Below are 12,744 nucleotides of genomic sequence, written 5' to 3' on the forward strand. Positions count from 1 at the left end.
TGGCTATGCATCATTTATTTCCATTGCATCAATTATGCAAAGTTTGCCTGCTTGGCCTGGTATTTTTCAAACCCACGCCGGCGTTCGGCGCCTACAAGTGCATCTCTGTTTTATTGCCCATTTGATGTAGTAGAGTTCACTGGATCCTGTCTACACCCCAGAGGCTACATGACCTCAAGTTGCCTAGAATCGTCAGAACTAAGCACTGTATTCCAACAAAAGTCAGCCATGTATTCATTCATTCATTCATTCAATTATTTATTTATATATGCAATGAAGGAATTTCGATGACATGTAGTTTCATCGATGCATTTGCATCTTTATTTAGATCGATTTTGCTCATTTTTCAGGGAACCTGCAAAACACAGGTACAACGATTACAATTGGGGTTTCTCCCCATTAAAGAAAATAAAACAACGCAAATGCACAGATGTCAATGAATGAAGGTGTAAAGGCACAGATGTAAACACATGGAGCCAGAATTTCACATGCATTCATTAGCACCACTGCAAATCCATCTGCACTGTGTTTGCTCTGGTTCTAATGCCACGTGGCATGCGCACAATGCAGCTGGGCTTCATATCGCATTACTCCAGGAATCAGATCATTTTGCAGCAAAGCAGGGCCATTTGGCACTGAGGTTTCCCCTGAGTGACTGACCCATCATATATTTAAAACATCACTTTTTTAGTGTATCTTTTCTTGCTGGATTACTTCAAATTCTGTGCTCTGTAACAGCAGGTGTTATTGCCCAATCTAATGAAATCAATCAACCCAGAGAGGATAAAGGGCTGAGTCAGCCCTGCTGCAGAATTCTAACTTGTATCCTACAGGCGGAACACAGATGTCTGGGGTGAGCAATAAACTCACTGCATTAGACTGTTGGCTGGATGGACAGGTCAGCTTTACAATGGCCATTGAGTGCAAAGTCATTGGGGGTGGTCATTCCGGGTTTGGGGGTAGCCATGGTGCTATTAGCACCATGGCTGCCTCCAAACTTGGGTCCGGTCTGGCTGAATGGGGACTTACCTGGTCATTCCGACCCTGGAGGACCCGGTAAGTCCCCATTCAACCAACCATTCCCCATTCCCATTTGAGCCCCCAAAGGGTTCAATGGGAATGGGAATGGGGAAGGCGCTAATAAAGGGCCCGCAAATTTTATTAGCGCCCTGGTCCCTTAGCGGGACCCATAAAGGACGTGCGGTCAGACCTCGGAATTGGGCGGTAAGGGTTTACCGGCACCGGTCTCCTTACCGGTGCCCGGTATCCCTTACCGCCCCAACTTGGAATGAGGCCCATTGTTGTGCTTGTCGATCATTGCAGATGTCATTGCAAAACCTGCCTGTATTGTGTAAAGTTACCAGGCAGTGACGCAAAACAGCCTGGCAGCGATGCAGTTAATGGTACCTGGGTGTGTCCATATCTTTCCTCCCATCTTGGCTCTGCTGGCAGTTCAGAAAACAAGTTAATCTGAGATTGTGAGCCAGGCATATTACGCTTCATACATGTGGGGCCTGGCTTTTGCCATGAAAATAAAAACAGGTTTGTTATGTCATCACTCGTTCACTGTGACTTCCTAATGCTGACTTACTGATGGTCACATCTCTCTGGAGCACACTCATAGCTGGAACCTCTTTCTTAGTGTTGGCTATTATGTGAAGCTCTAGTGCCACCTATAGGACAAGACTATTGGCCTTTGAGTACAGATCAGAAGAAGAGGGGATGTGAAGAGGGACACACAGCCTGTGGGTGTGGTTGGGGTTTGTACCTACCCATCCACCGCCTATAACCCAGTAGTGGAAATGGAAAACATTTAAAGGGGGATCCCACAAGGGCTGGGGTGGGGAAGGAGTTCTGAGGGGGTGGGGTTCTGAGGAGGCGGAGCTAGCCGTTGGACTCTGCTCAAAGGAAATGTTCAACATAATAGTTTTAAAATGATGCAATTTCTTTCATGCTGCTTCTTTCCAAACTCCACACTGTACATCAATTCCACTTTAAATCTCTTCTATGGCAGTGGTGCATTCAAAGTAATGTTGGTAACGCAGGGATTGTTAGTACATTAAGGAATCCATAGACCCGCTCTACAGTAGAAAGATACCAGGGTAGCTCAGCAGGTTGACAGACCGTTGCTGTTATGTTTTATATCCAAAACGTGTTGCTAATCGTGTGACTTTTTACAATTTCTTATATAAAAAAAAAAAAAAGTGCTATACATTATAAAAAATGTGTTTGGCCAGGGGATGGGTTGGGCTGGTCAATGGTTTGGACTGGGGATGCGATGGGTTGCTTATATTTAGGGCAGAGGTTGCTGGTATTTCTGCCCTTGTAGTGAAAATCAAAAGTTGGCACCCATGAACCCACAGTTTAATTTCCTAATAACTGTCAGCACAACAGAAGCATTTATTTGTGATTTACCAGTTTGACAAGCATATAACATCTTTATAAATATAACCTGAGATAAAATACAAAGCAAGGGGCACCCAAATTACAGAGTATTGGTGACAAAAACACTTCAAAGAAAACTAGTGAGCTAGTGAATGCAAGTATAAGCAAAAGTTTTGAGTTTGGAAATTACTTTGTTTTCTATGAAAATGTAAGATGCACATTTGGAAATAAATAGCGCGCCCGGCATGTAGAAAGCCTGCTTTCAACCAGAGGCGTTGCTAGTGGGGTGGGCTAAGGGGGCTATAGTCCCGGGTGGATAGAAGCTATAGTCCCGGGTGGATAGAAGCTTAGGGGTTACAACCAAAAAGGCTAACTAGCCCCCAGTCCCAACAGTCCCAAAATTAGCATAGCCCCAGATCTTTTCCAGACCTAGCAACACCCCTGCTTTCAACAGTGATGGCCCCCGTCCCAGTGATATTCATGGCCTATTGATTCCCGTGGTGTCCCTTTCAGGACAGAAGAACGAAAACGTGATGAGCAAATAGAGGCAGGAAACGCGCTGGTGACTGCTGGGGAAAGGAGGACAGCGCAGAATGGGTCAGGGAGCCCCCAGCTTCCCCCAGCAAAGCCTGGTTTGGGCTGAGACAGGCCGGGTCCTAGATCCGGTCAGGCGTCTGATGCCGGGTCTCAGACCCGGCAAGAGCCGGCCCATTGACCAGCGCTGCTATAACCTATACCTCTGGCTATTCCCACCCACTACTTGCCCTAAACACACACGCTGGGATCTTTTTGAGGTAGTTCTGTTGCACAGTAACATCAAACTGTGTGGATTAACCATTGTTATTTGTAAGCATTGTTCTGAAACAGAATACCTTAGTTGCAGCTATGAACTAGCTCCTGGTGCAATACAAATGTCTTAACCAAGTGTGCCTTCCTGCAGTTGATTTATAAGCAGTGTATTCACGCAAGTAGTGTAAAGTCCAGTGCTTGCTTATTGGGACACACTTTTTGCTACTGTTTAATGATAGAATACTGAACATGCGTGGGCAGCTTTGCTAACATGCTGATCTTATATTCCAGCAGAAAACAGTTTTATTTTACAAAGGCTAACGCCATTTGTTCCCATATGTTCAGCACATCTCATTCCATGACTTTTAAGTTGGCATATACCCAGAAAAGAACATGTCTCCACTTCCATTTTACTAGAATTCAGTCTTTACGCTTATAGACAACACACCCAGCAGCTACTTAAGAGCAGTACGACATCTTTTCATTGCAGGATGTTTTTTCGCAGGGGTTTTTACCGTGATTTTCTTTACAAAAAAAACAGATCGAATCTTTAGGGGGTTTAGAGAAATATATATATATATGGGATGTGGGTGTTCGAGAATAGCAAAAACATGAAAGGGGATGGGGATTGGGGGCTAACCCCCAAAAATAAAAAAATATAATTCGATCAGTTTTTTCATTAAAATATCCGCGGTAAAAAACCACGCGAAAAAACATCCCGCTATGAAATGACATGGAACCGTAAAGAACATCAGCGTGACTCGCTCGCACAATGTTCGGAATCCGGACTGAAAAGTGCTTGTAACTCCAGGTTCATTTGGGGGATTGCACATGGATGTCCCGTTTGCAGTTTAGTGTTTTAATAAGCCACGACACAGGTATAGATTATACAATCACTTTGCTCTTTTTTTTTTTTTACCGTGTTCTAAATGTGTAGGTGTGTCTTACTGTTGCCACAACATCAAACAGCCCATTTGTGTGGAGAGGAAATTCTGGGCAAGTGACAATCAAAGAGCAAAGAGGCCACACTTGCTTTTGAAGCAACACCCCATTGCGTTTTGTGAATTGTAGTTTAGTTGTCCTCATAAGTATGTGCCTTCTTCCCCATGTAAAGCACTGTTGGTAAAAGAGCTAGGACTGGTCAGGGTACAGGTGTCACATGACAGAAGTTTATTTACCACCCAAGGGCAATTTGAAAAGCTGTTTTTTTTTCGTGTCGGATAAAACCGTGCTTCTTCTCCTACCTTCAGTTCGGCACTGTGACTGATATCATGATGGTCACTACGACCTTGGAGGTAACCATGCCGCAATTTGCGGCATGGCTACCTCCATTCCGGGTACCGGGTCCGGGTTCCCTCAATGGGCGAGTACCGGGCCATTCCAACCATGGAGGGCCTGGTATTTCCCCATTCAGGGAACCCGGACCCGGTCCATCCCCATTTGAGCCCCCATAGGGCTCAATGGGAATGGGGAGGGTGCTAACAACAGGCCCATTAGCAACGGGCCCGTTGTTAGCACCCTGGTCTGCTAGCGGGACCGGTAAGCCTTTGCTGGTCCCGCAAGTAGACTCGTAATGGGGCGGTAAGGGGTTGACGGCTCCGGCACATTTACCGGCGCCATTGACCCCTTACCGCCAACCTCGGAATGAGACCCAATGAGACACTGCTCTGCGTGAACCCTTGAAACCAGGCTTGTGTCTTTTACGGGGTGTGACCGAGTGAATCACGTTTTGAGCAGTGATTGAAGTGAGCAGGAACGGTCAGGAGCTGTGTTCCACTACTTTTTATTTCTGTATAGTGGATTTGTCCCTTCATGTCTCTCATGCCAGGAGGACTGCACCTTACAAGGAATTGTGCAGTACCCGAAGGAAGCTCGGGGCATGAAGAGGGGAATTACGTCATACTGCGTGCTTTACAGGAAGTGATGTTTGCCAATATGGAATTATGTGTGCGCGCCCCAATGGAGCCATCTATTTACTAATACACTCATGTTTTTATAGATTTGTACCTGGATGTTTGTCTGTATTAGTTTGAAAGCTGCTACGGTAGAGATGTTTTTATTTCTCATTTTTTAATGTTTTAATGTCTCCCTTTTGATTTTGGACACTTTTCTAAGGACATGAAATGTGTTTGTTATGCAATTTTATGTGCAGTGTCCGAGATATATCACTCTTTGGCTGAATGATAAACCTAGCGAATGGATGACACTGTGGCCAGAAATACCTTCACACATGCGAGGCACATAAGACAAAGCACGTATGCTGCATTAAGCCGTTCATGGAGGGGGCAGATTGTTGCAAGTGGCGATTTCTCACATCTGCTGGAGATGTAGTGAAGGCCATGAGAATGACTGAGCATGCGCGTCCGCGAGGGCGTTCATTTCCTGTTTTAGTTTGAAGAGGAAAGACCCATGGGTTTCAGAGCTGCTCTAGATGGAGAGCGGCGCCTGCCATTCTCAATACCCAAGAAGTGGGAGGTTATTTGCTATGAAAAACACATAGACAGAGAGAACAACGGCTTAAATTGTATGGTGGCCTTCAAGGGCACTGCATAAGGGGTTGGCATGGTATACACTGCTCGCTATTTATCATAGGCCCGCACATGTTCCTATTTCCATCTGCCCACGAGCACAGCTATCATGATATTCTGTAAGCGAAACACGAAAGGGATCTATATGATTATTGCGACCCTTTTTTTTTTTTAAATCCCCTCTACACGACATATGTGGGGGGAGACCTCTGCAGGTCCCTGATTTTACCATTATATCACATACTCTGCATTTTCGTCCGTCGTAATTGTGAGGGCGACATTTTGGGCCATTACGCAGTGGGTGAATTGTCTCCGGAATGCGCTGTATAATTGTGACATGGCATTACATCTTGCTGTATTTTTCCTCGCTACAGCTACCAACTGACGAGCGCGTACACGCCCGCACCCATGGACCTGAACTTCATCAAGCTGACCACTTCTCAAGAGGCGCTGGTGGATAAACTGGCGGAGAATGCGCACAACGTGTGGGCGCGAGACCGCATCAGGCAGGGCTGGACCTATGGAATCCAGCAGGTGGGTGCAGCCGGATTCACTGATGATGGCGCTGGTGCTGTGGGGAGTGGAGTGTTGGACCCGAGGGATGGCCACACCTCATGAGGAGTCATTCACATTTGCATTTGAGCATCCAGATGGAAGGAGGGGTACCCCGATTTACGTTCTACCTCTAAATAACGCTGCTCATTTTACAGATTGTTTTCTTTAGAAGAAATAGTGAAAAAACATTTTCATTTGTATTAATGATCTTCATAACTTACACATATTACTGTAAAGCTGTGTTAGGGCGCAGAGGTAAGATGTCCAACTACATGGCTCAAGGGCCGGAAACCTGACAGGTTTTCAGAACAGCCCTCATTAATATTAATGAGACAAAATGGGCATAAATTTAGAATTGTATGCACATTATTCTCATGAATATTAATGAGGGTTATCCTGAAAATCTGACATGGATCTGGCTCTCGAGGCCTGGAGTTGGACAACCCTGATAGGCAGAAGTGGTCGGTTGCATGTCTAGCAGTCCAGTGTACAGACCTGTCAGGGAGCACAATAAGGTTTTGCTGGTGTGGCTGATGTATTTCACTTGTAATGCTCTCCATGTGAAATGCCAACAGACTCAGATTCCCTCTGCTTGTTTTGCATAGCTTATGCATCGCTCTATACCTCCACCCATGCTGGTAATGCTTATAGGCCACTGGGATACCAGTGCCAGCAAAAGCAACGGTCCTATAGTTCGATTGGAGTAAGTGTATCTGCTGTAGTTCATGTCATTTAATCTGATTCACTTCCTGTCCAAGAGGTTAAGGGGCGGAAAGTAAGGTTCTGTGAAAGTGAAGGGATGTACCTGCATTTCACAGTGGAGGAGCTACCACCAACAGTGGTGAAGAACAAAGAGGAGAAAATGCATGGGGAGCAAAGGAGGGGTAGGTGCCCAGGTGGGGTGGGTGCACATATGCGCCTAGTCCAATGTGTACTAATCCTGCAATGGAATTTAAAGTTACAATGTGTACTTTACTGGGACGATTGCGTACTCCTGTTCTGCAGAGCAAAAGGAAAAGTAGCAGAGTAATATGTGTCTGCCAGGACAGTGTGCGAGACAATTGGCAGTCCACGCCTAGCTCAGCATCAGCACTGGAAAATTGCACTCTCCAGGTATATTGGGCAAACTCTGCCTTATTTGGCCGTGCTGCTAGGTTGGCGCTTATGCTGAACTCAATGGATGTTTTGTCAGCAGCATGGCCTGTCTAGTACAGAACTTGGCTGACGACACAGCACCTGGAACATTAGAGCTGACCCAAGATATTACTGCCCCTCCCCTTGAACATTTAAGTAAACACTGTGCCACCAAAATGCTTCAACCAACAGAATCAGATTGATAGGAACTCTTCACCTGGACAAATGTTGACACCAATTCAGGAAATAATCCTGACCCAAGAGTGTCATTGTTGCTAACTCAATCCCACTCCGTCCCCCTCTCAGCTGCTCACACTATCATGTATTAGTACTTTAAATCAACCTTCACACGTGGCGGTGAAGTGCCTTCAGACAGACCACATTAATGGGGCAATGCCCTGGTCCCTCCTCCGGTCTTATCACAAGCACACACTCACAACCCACAGCAGAAGCTGGCACGGTCTTGCAGTCCTGTCTTACAAATCGTTTGATCTTGGGGTTGACCTTGCAGATGAAATCCATTGGCAAGTGTCCCCATGATATATGATATGATATGATAGGTTATTTATAACATGCTTAATACCCAGAGGTTTCTAAGCACAGACCCAGCGATCGAACCTGTGCTGCTCCGTGACATCTTGCTTCCAAGGCGAGAAAGTTGCCCCTGAGCTATCCTGAGACAATCAGTAACTTACACTCAGGACTCTGATTCTTCTGACCTACTAACATCAATGCCTCAGTGTTCACAACTGCCTTTCCCTTCATCCCGCTTAAAAAACAAACAACCCGCGCCCCCCACTCTTTTCTTGGGCAGCAGGGCCCCTAAAATGGCAGGCGTTGCTTTACAAAACCCCTTTACATTTTATACATTACACAACTGAGATATATGTTAATTGCACCCTGGCACATCATAGCAGCTCTATGTCATATAATAGCAGCAAAGCATTTCTTTTAATTGTGTATGTTATGGCACTAGAATATTGATAGATTATTAACATAGTAAGGTGGGCATATTTCCATTGGATCAGTCTATGATATATTTCAAAAAAGGTAGCAGATGCTCCTCTCCAGAAAGAACATGGCATGATAACTTGTTCTGAGATAAGAGTTTGCAGCACACGCTTTTTGCTCACTGTACCTTTCACAGATGGGAAATAACCATTTGCATATCAATCTTTGTCCCGCCCACATGGGCAGTCCAGCACCGAAATTCTATGGCAATTCCTCTCTGAACAAGAGTACCAACAGCAACCCCATACACGTGTTTCAGCCTTGTTGGGCCTCATGAGTGAGGTGAAGCTGTGCCTCTCTGGGTACAGTGAGCAGGGAGTCCACGTCTGGTTGCCCCCAGGTAACTCAGGGTGACCAACCCCAAGTTCCTTGCAAATATTTCAAAAAAGATAGCAGGCGCTCCTCTCCAGAAAGAACATGGCATGATAACCTGTTCTGAGATGAGAGTATGCAGCACACACTTTTTGCTCACTGTACCTTTCACGGATGGGAAATATCCATTTGCATATCAGTCTTTGTCCCACCCACATGGGCAGTCCAGCACCGAAATGCTATAGCAATTCCTCTCTGAACAAGAGTCTATGATATAACCACTGGTTTTCCTGCTTGAGTAATATTGTATTTCAATCTTGTCTTGGTTGGATACTATCCCAGACGTGTCACTGTTTTCCTTCCCAGTTTGGCCATTACACCATATGCAGGGACCCTATATTTAGTAGCAACCGTGTAGTAGATACTAGGCCAATGGCAGGCTTTGACTGTCTTTCAACATCAGATTTGATATTATATTTCCATTGCATTCCATGAAAATCTATAAGCCAATATATTACCAACCTGATTCAATTCAATCTGAAGAAGTCAAGCGCCTTTTGGAAAGACTCATACACATTTTCGTTGTGAGTGTCTGGCCCGAGGGCCATGGGTTAAGAAGGGGATAGTATTTTGAGGGATCCTTAGAAAATTTAAGAAAAGCATACTGACCCATTTATATATGTAAAGTACACATGAGTAACATGTTACCTCTATTTCCTGTTTCTAGGATGTCAAAAACCGAAGAAACCCACGCCTTGTTCCATATGCACTATTAGATGATCGCACCAAAAAGTCAAACAAGGATAGCCTGCGCGAAGCTGTGCGAACTCTCATTGGCTATGGTTACAACCTTGAAGCCCCAGATCAAGATCACGGTATGTGCTGCTCATGTGGCTATTTCAGTGTTCCTATGTATTTTTTGATCTATTCTGCTTAGTTTAAGAGTTTCTAAACAACAATCCATCCAAAGGGATACCCTAGAAACAGAATTTGTGTCGGGCGTTACCACATATACAGATCACGCCTTAACATGGAATTCCTGGTGATTGTGTGAGCGTACGTGGAACTTTTAAAAGGTACAACACATTACAATATTGTGTTCACTAAATCGGATCAAGATTCCTCCAACAGTGCAACGACTGTGATACAAGCGGTCAATGTCCCCTTTGTGTAGCACTTCATTGTGCCCTGTGTTGGTGATGGCCGACTGTGACCCAGAAACATTGAAACAAGCCTCAACCTTCTGACAATGAATCAATCTTTATGGCAGCCAATTTTATTTAAATTTCAACCGGGTAGCTGAACTTTAAAATGGCAGTATTTTATTTTAAGCACCTCAGACGGTGAAGCTCCTGCACGCAATGATTTACAAGCGCATCGCGGAGATGTGAGACGGGAAGATCCTGTGGATGTGATCACATTGTTTTTTTATCACCTGAGATATTCACAAAATGAGCCCATTACCTTGGTGCTCTTATGTCCTTGCTTGTGTGGTTGCAGAGTTAATGCGGTGCCGGTGTGCTTTATAGCAGCACTGGCAATATACAAGGGGGGATTCACTCAGATCTTTCCAGAATGCACAAGGGTATTTTTCTGGCCTGACCTTCAACCTACCTGGTTGAAAATATAGTTTTTTCTTCTCAAATGATGGGCCTCATCAAGAGTTGGGCTATTAGCCCTGCCACCAAACCGCCCGGCGCTATTAGTTCCAGATCATGGGTTTGGCGGAACGGTAAGTCCCAATTCCCCATTGGGCCCATTTGAGAATTTCCTATTCCCCATTGGGCCCAATGGGGAATGTTTGTCGCTATTATCACCGGCGAAATTGCGGCGGATTTGCCCTGAGCTCAGAGCTGGGGGTAAATCCGCCAAGCCCATGATTTGGCGGACCCTTAAATGCGGCGGTAATAGTGTTACCGCCGCATTTAAGGGTTACCACAAAACTCGTGATGAGGCCCATTGTATTTTATTTGTTAATATTCTAAAATGTTAATCAAATCCAGCAATTTGTCAGATTTTGCTGAACGAATCTGTGTTTTAATTGGTGTTGTCACTTGATTTGAACTATTCTGTTTTTTATTATGTGTAACTTTGGTCAATACATTGAAACGTTCGCCAATGATTAATCCATGTCCTGTAAACTAGCAGCTGGCAAATGGTATCTTATGTTTTGCTAATGTCTTTGAATTTTCATAGCACTGCTTGTGTGAATCAAACAGGACCCCCCAGCTCCCACTAGCATCACTGTACCCCTCTTCTCCTGAAAATAATCTACCCCACGGAAGCAGGCAACACAGTCTCAAGAGTTCCTGCTGAAATAAGTTCCTTAAGAGGGTGTTCATGCTTTCACAGGAATAGATCGTCATGTAGTGATGCAAACACAAGCTGCCCCCTGGCTAATGTTCTGTTGCCATTTTCAGTCCTTGGACTCTATCAGCTGGTGCTGAAAGTTGCTTAATTGACAGGCAGTCGTTCCAAATTTTAACGGAATTGGAACAACTATGACACTTAATAAGGTGGCAGCAAGGGTGTACAAGAACGCTAAGGCAGGAGCAGATTGGTGTGTCTTCCTCAAAACTATGAAGTGTCTACTTTGTGGTGGATTCCAAATTGATCCTTCTCACATTTCAGCTCTTAGATATGTGATCCAGCGCCTTTTGTCTCTAATTTTCACTGTCAATTTCCATTGCCCTCTCCCAGAGACTGTGTACAGTGTCTTCTAGACTGGCCCACCTCATCAGTTTTGTTTTCTTCTTTTATGTTAAAAGTCGCTGTGCCCCAGGAGAATCATTCAGCCCCACACACGCTTGTCCAAACAGGCTGAGAAGCCAAGTCAGTTGGTCTCCCTGGTTGTAGCATGTCATCATCACGGACACATCAGTGAACATCCTTTGATCATTGCAGCTCTTCAGTGATCATCAGTTTCTGATAGGGCTGAATTATGTAAAGCCTACGCACATGACACCGGGAACGGTGGTGAGGATTAAATTGGGTAGTAATGTGCAGAAAGTGTTATATGTTCTAGGGAATGATGGTTGAAGAGGATCTGGGGAATTCTGTGAATTTGGAAAATGGGGAAGTGTGGAACAAAGAAAAGGTGGCAAAGGTTCAAAGAGTATAGGGGAAACGCATTGTGATAGTGTGAGGTTATTCATAAATTGCATTTTATCCATAAAGGTAGGAGGTGTGTTATGTACATAAGGTTTGTAAATATTTAACTTGGTTGATCACTGTTTTTGTGCAATGGGCAGTGACATCAGAAAGGAATGAGAGTGTTGATGACATGCAGAATTCTCGAGCAAGGGAATGTTATGTTTGGAAAAAGAAAGGAGTTGGTGATCCGGAGAGGCTGGGAGCGGTGGTGGCTGGGGTTGTTGCTGTAACTTTTGAATTCACTCAATAAAGTTATTCCAAACCTACCCGGTCTCCCCACAACTTAATACCTGTCTACTGTTGTTGCTGAATCCCTGTGAAACCTTTGACACAGTTGAGCATGAGGCATTTCTGTTCATCTTGTCCCTAAGCGTGTGCATACAGTTTTGCTTGTGGATTGTTTTGAAGTCCTCCTCTGAAGATTTCACGCTTTCAAGGTGGGGACTTCCACATCACCCCCTCTGCCAATGCATTGTGTGTGCCTCATTGGTTTAGCTTGTCACCGAGGATTTTTAACTTGCATGTGGAGCTGCTGGGGGGTATTATTTCAGACTTTGGCATCCCTGTCCATCAGTATGCAGATGACACTCTACTCTCTATCTTGCAGTTTTTCCTGAGTTGGATAGCTTTTGATTCATCTAAAGAACTGATATTTTGCTGTTTGGCTCATAGTGGCTCAGTGGGCAAAGTCAATACTGGTTAAACGTACTTTCCCTTGTGGCGATTGAACCCTCTTTCACAGATTCTGAAAATTCATTGGAATTTTTATTGAATATCAGATGATCCCTCTATGTGCATGCAGCAAATAAAATCGCTAAAATCGAAATCCTTTTCATCAGTCGTTCAGTCTCTAGTTTTGGTCCACATGGAAGGTGGC

The 12,744-nt window shown here is 44.7% G+C and overlaps 1 protein-coding gene across 1 annotated transcript in view; it reads left to right on the top strand.

Moving 5' to 3' along the window:
* Window positions 1-12,744, top strand: part of RYR2 (ryanodine receptor 2) — a 3,854,281-nt gene that overhangs the window by 1,626,246 nt on the left and 2,215,291 nt on the right. The window contains exons 26-27 of the mRNA XM_069607971.1: window positions 6,077-6,236; window positions 9,442-9,589. Coding sequence (XP_069464072.1) covers window positions 6,077-6,236; window positions 9,442-9,589 — 308 coding nt within the window. The remainder of the gene's footprint in view (window positions 1-6,076; window positions 6,237-9,441; window positions 9,590-12,744) is intronic.

Source organism: Ambystoma mexicanum, chromosome 4q (genome assembly GCF_040938575.1).
Source record: "Ambystoma mexicanum isolate Mex_15411 chromosome 4q, UKY_AmexF1_1, whole genome shotgun sequence".
NCBI classification, from domain to species: domain Eukaryota; kingdom Metazoa; phylum Chordata; class Amphibia; order Caudata; family Ambystomatidae; genus Ambystoma; species Ambystoma mexicanum.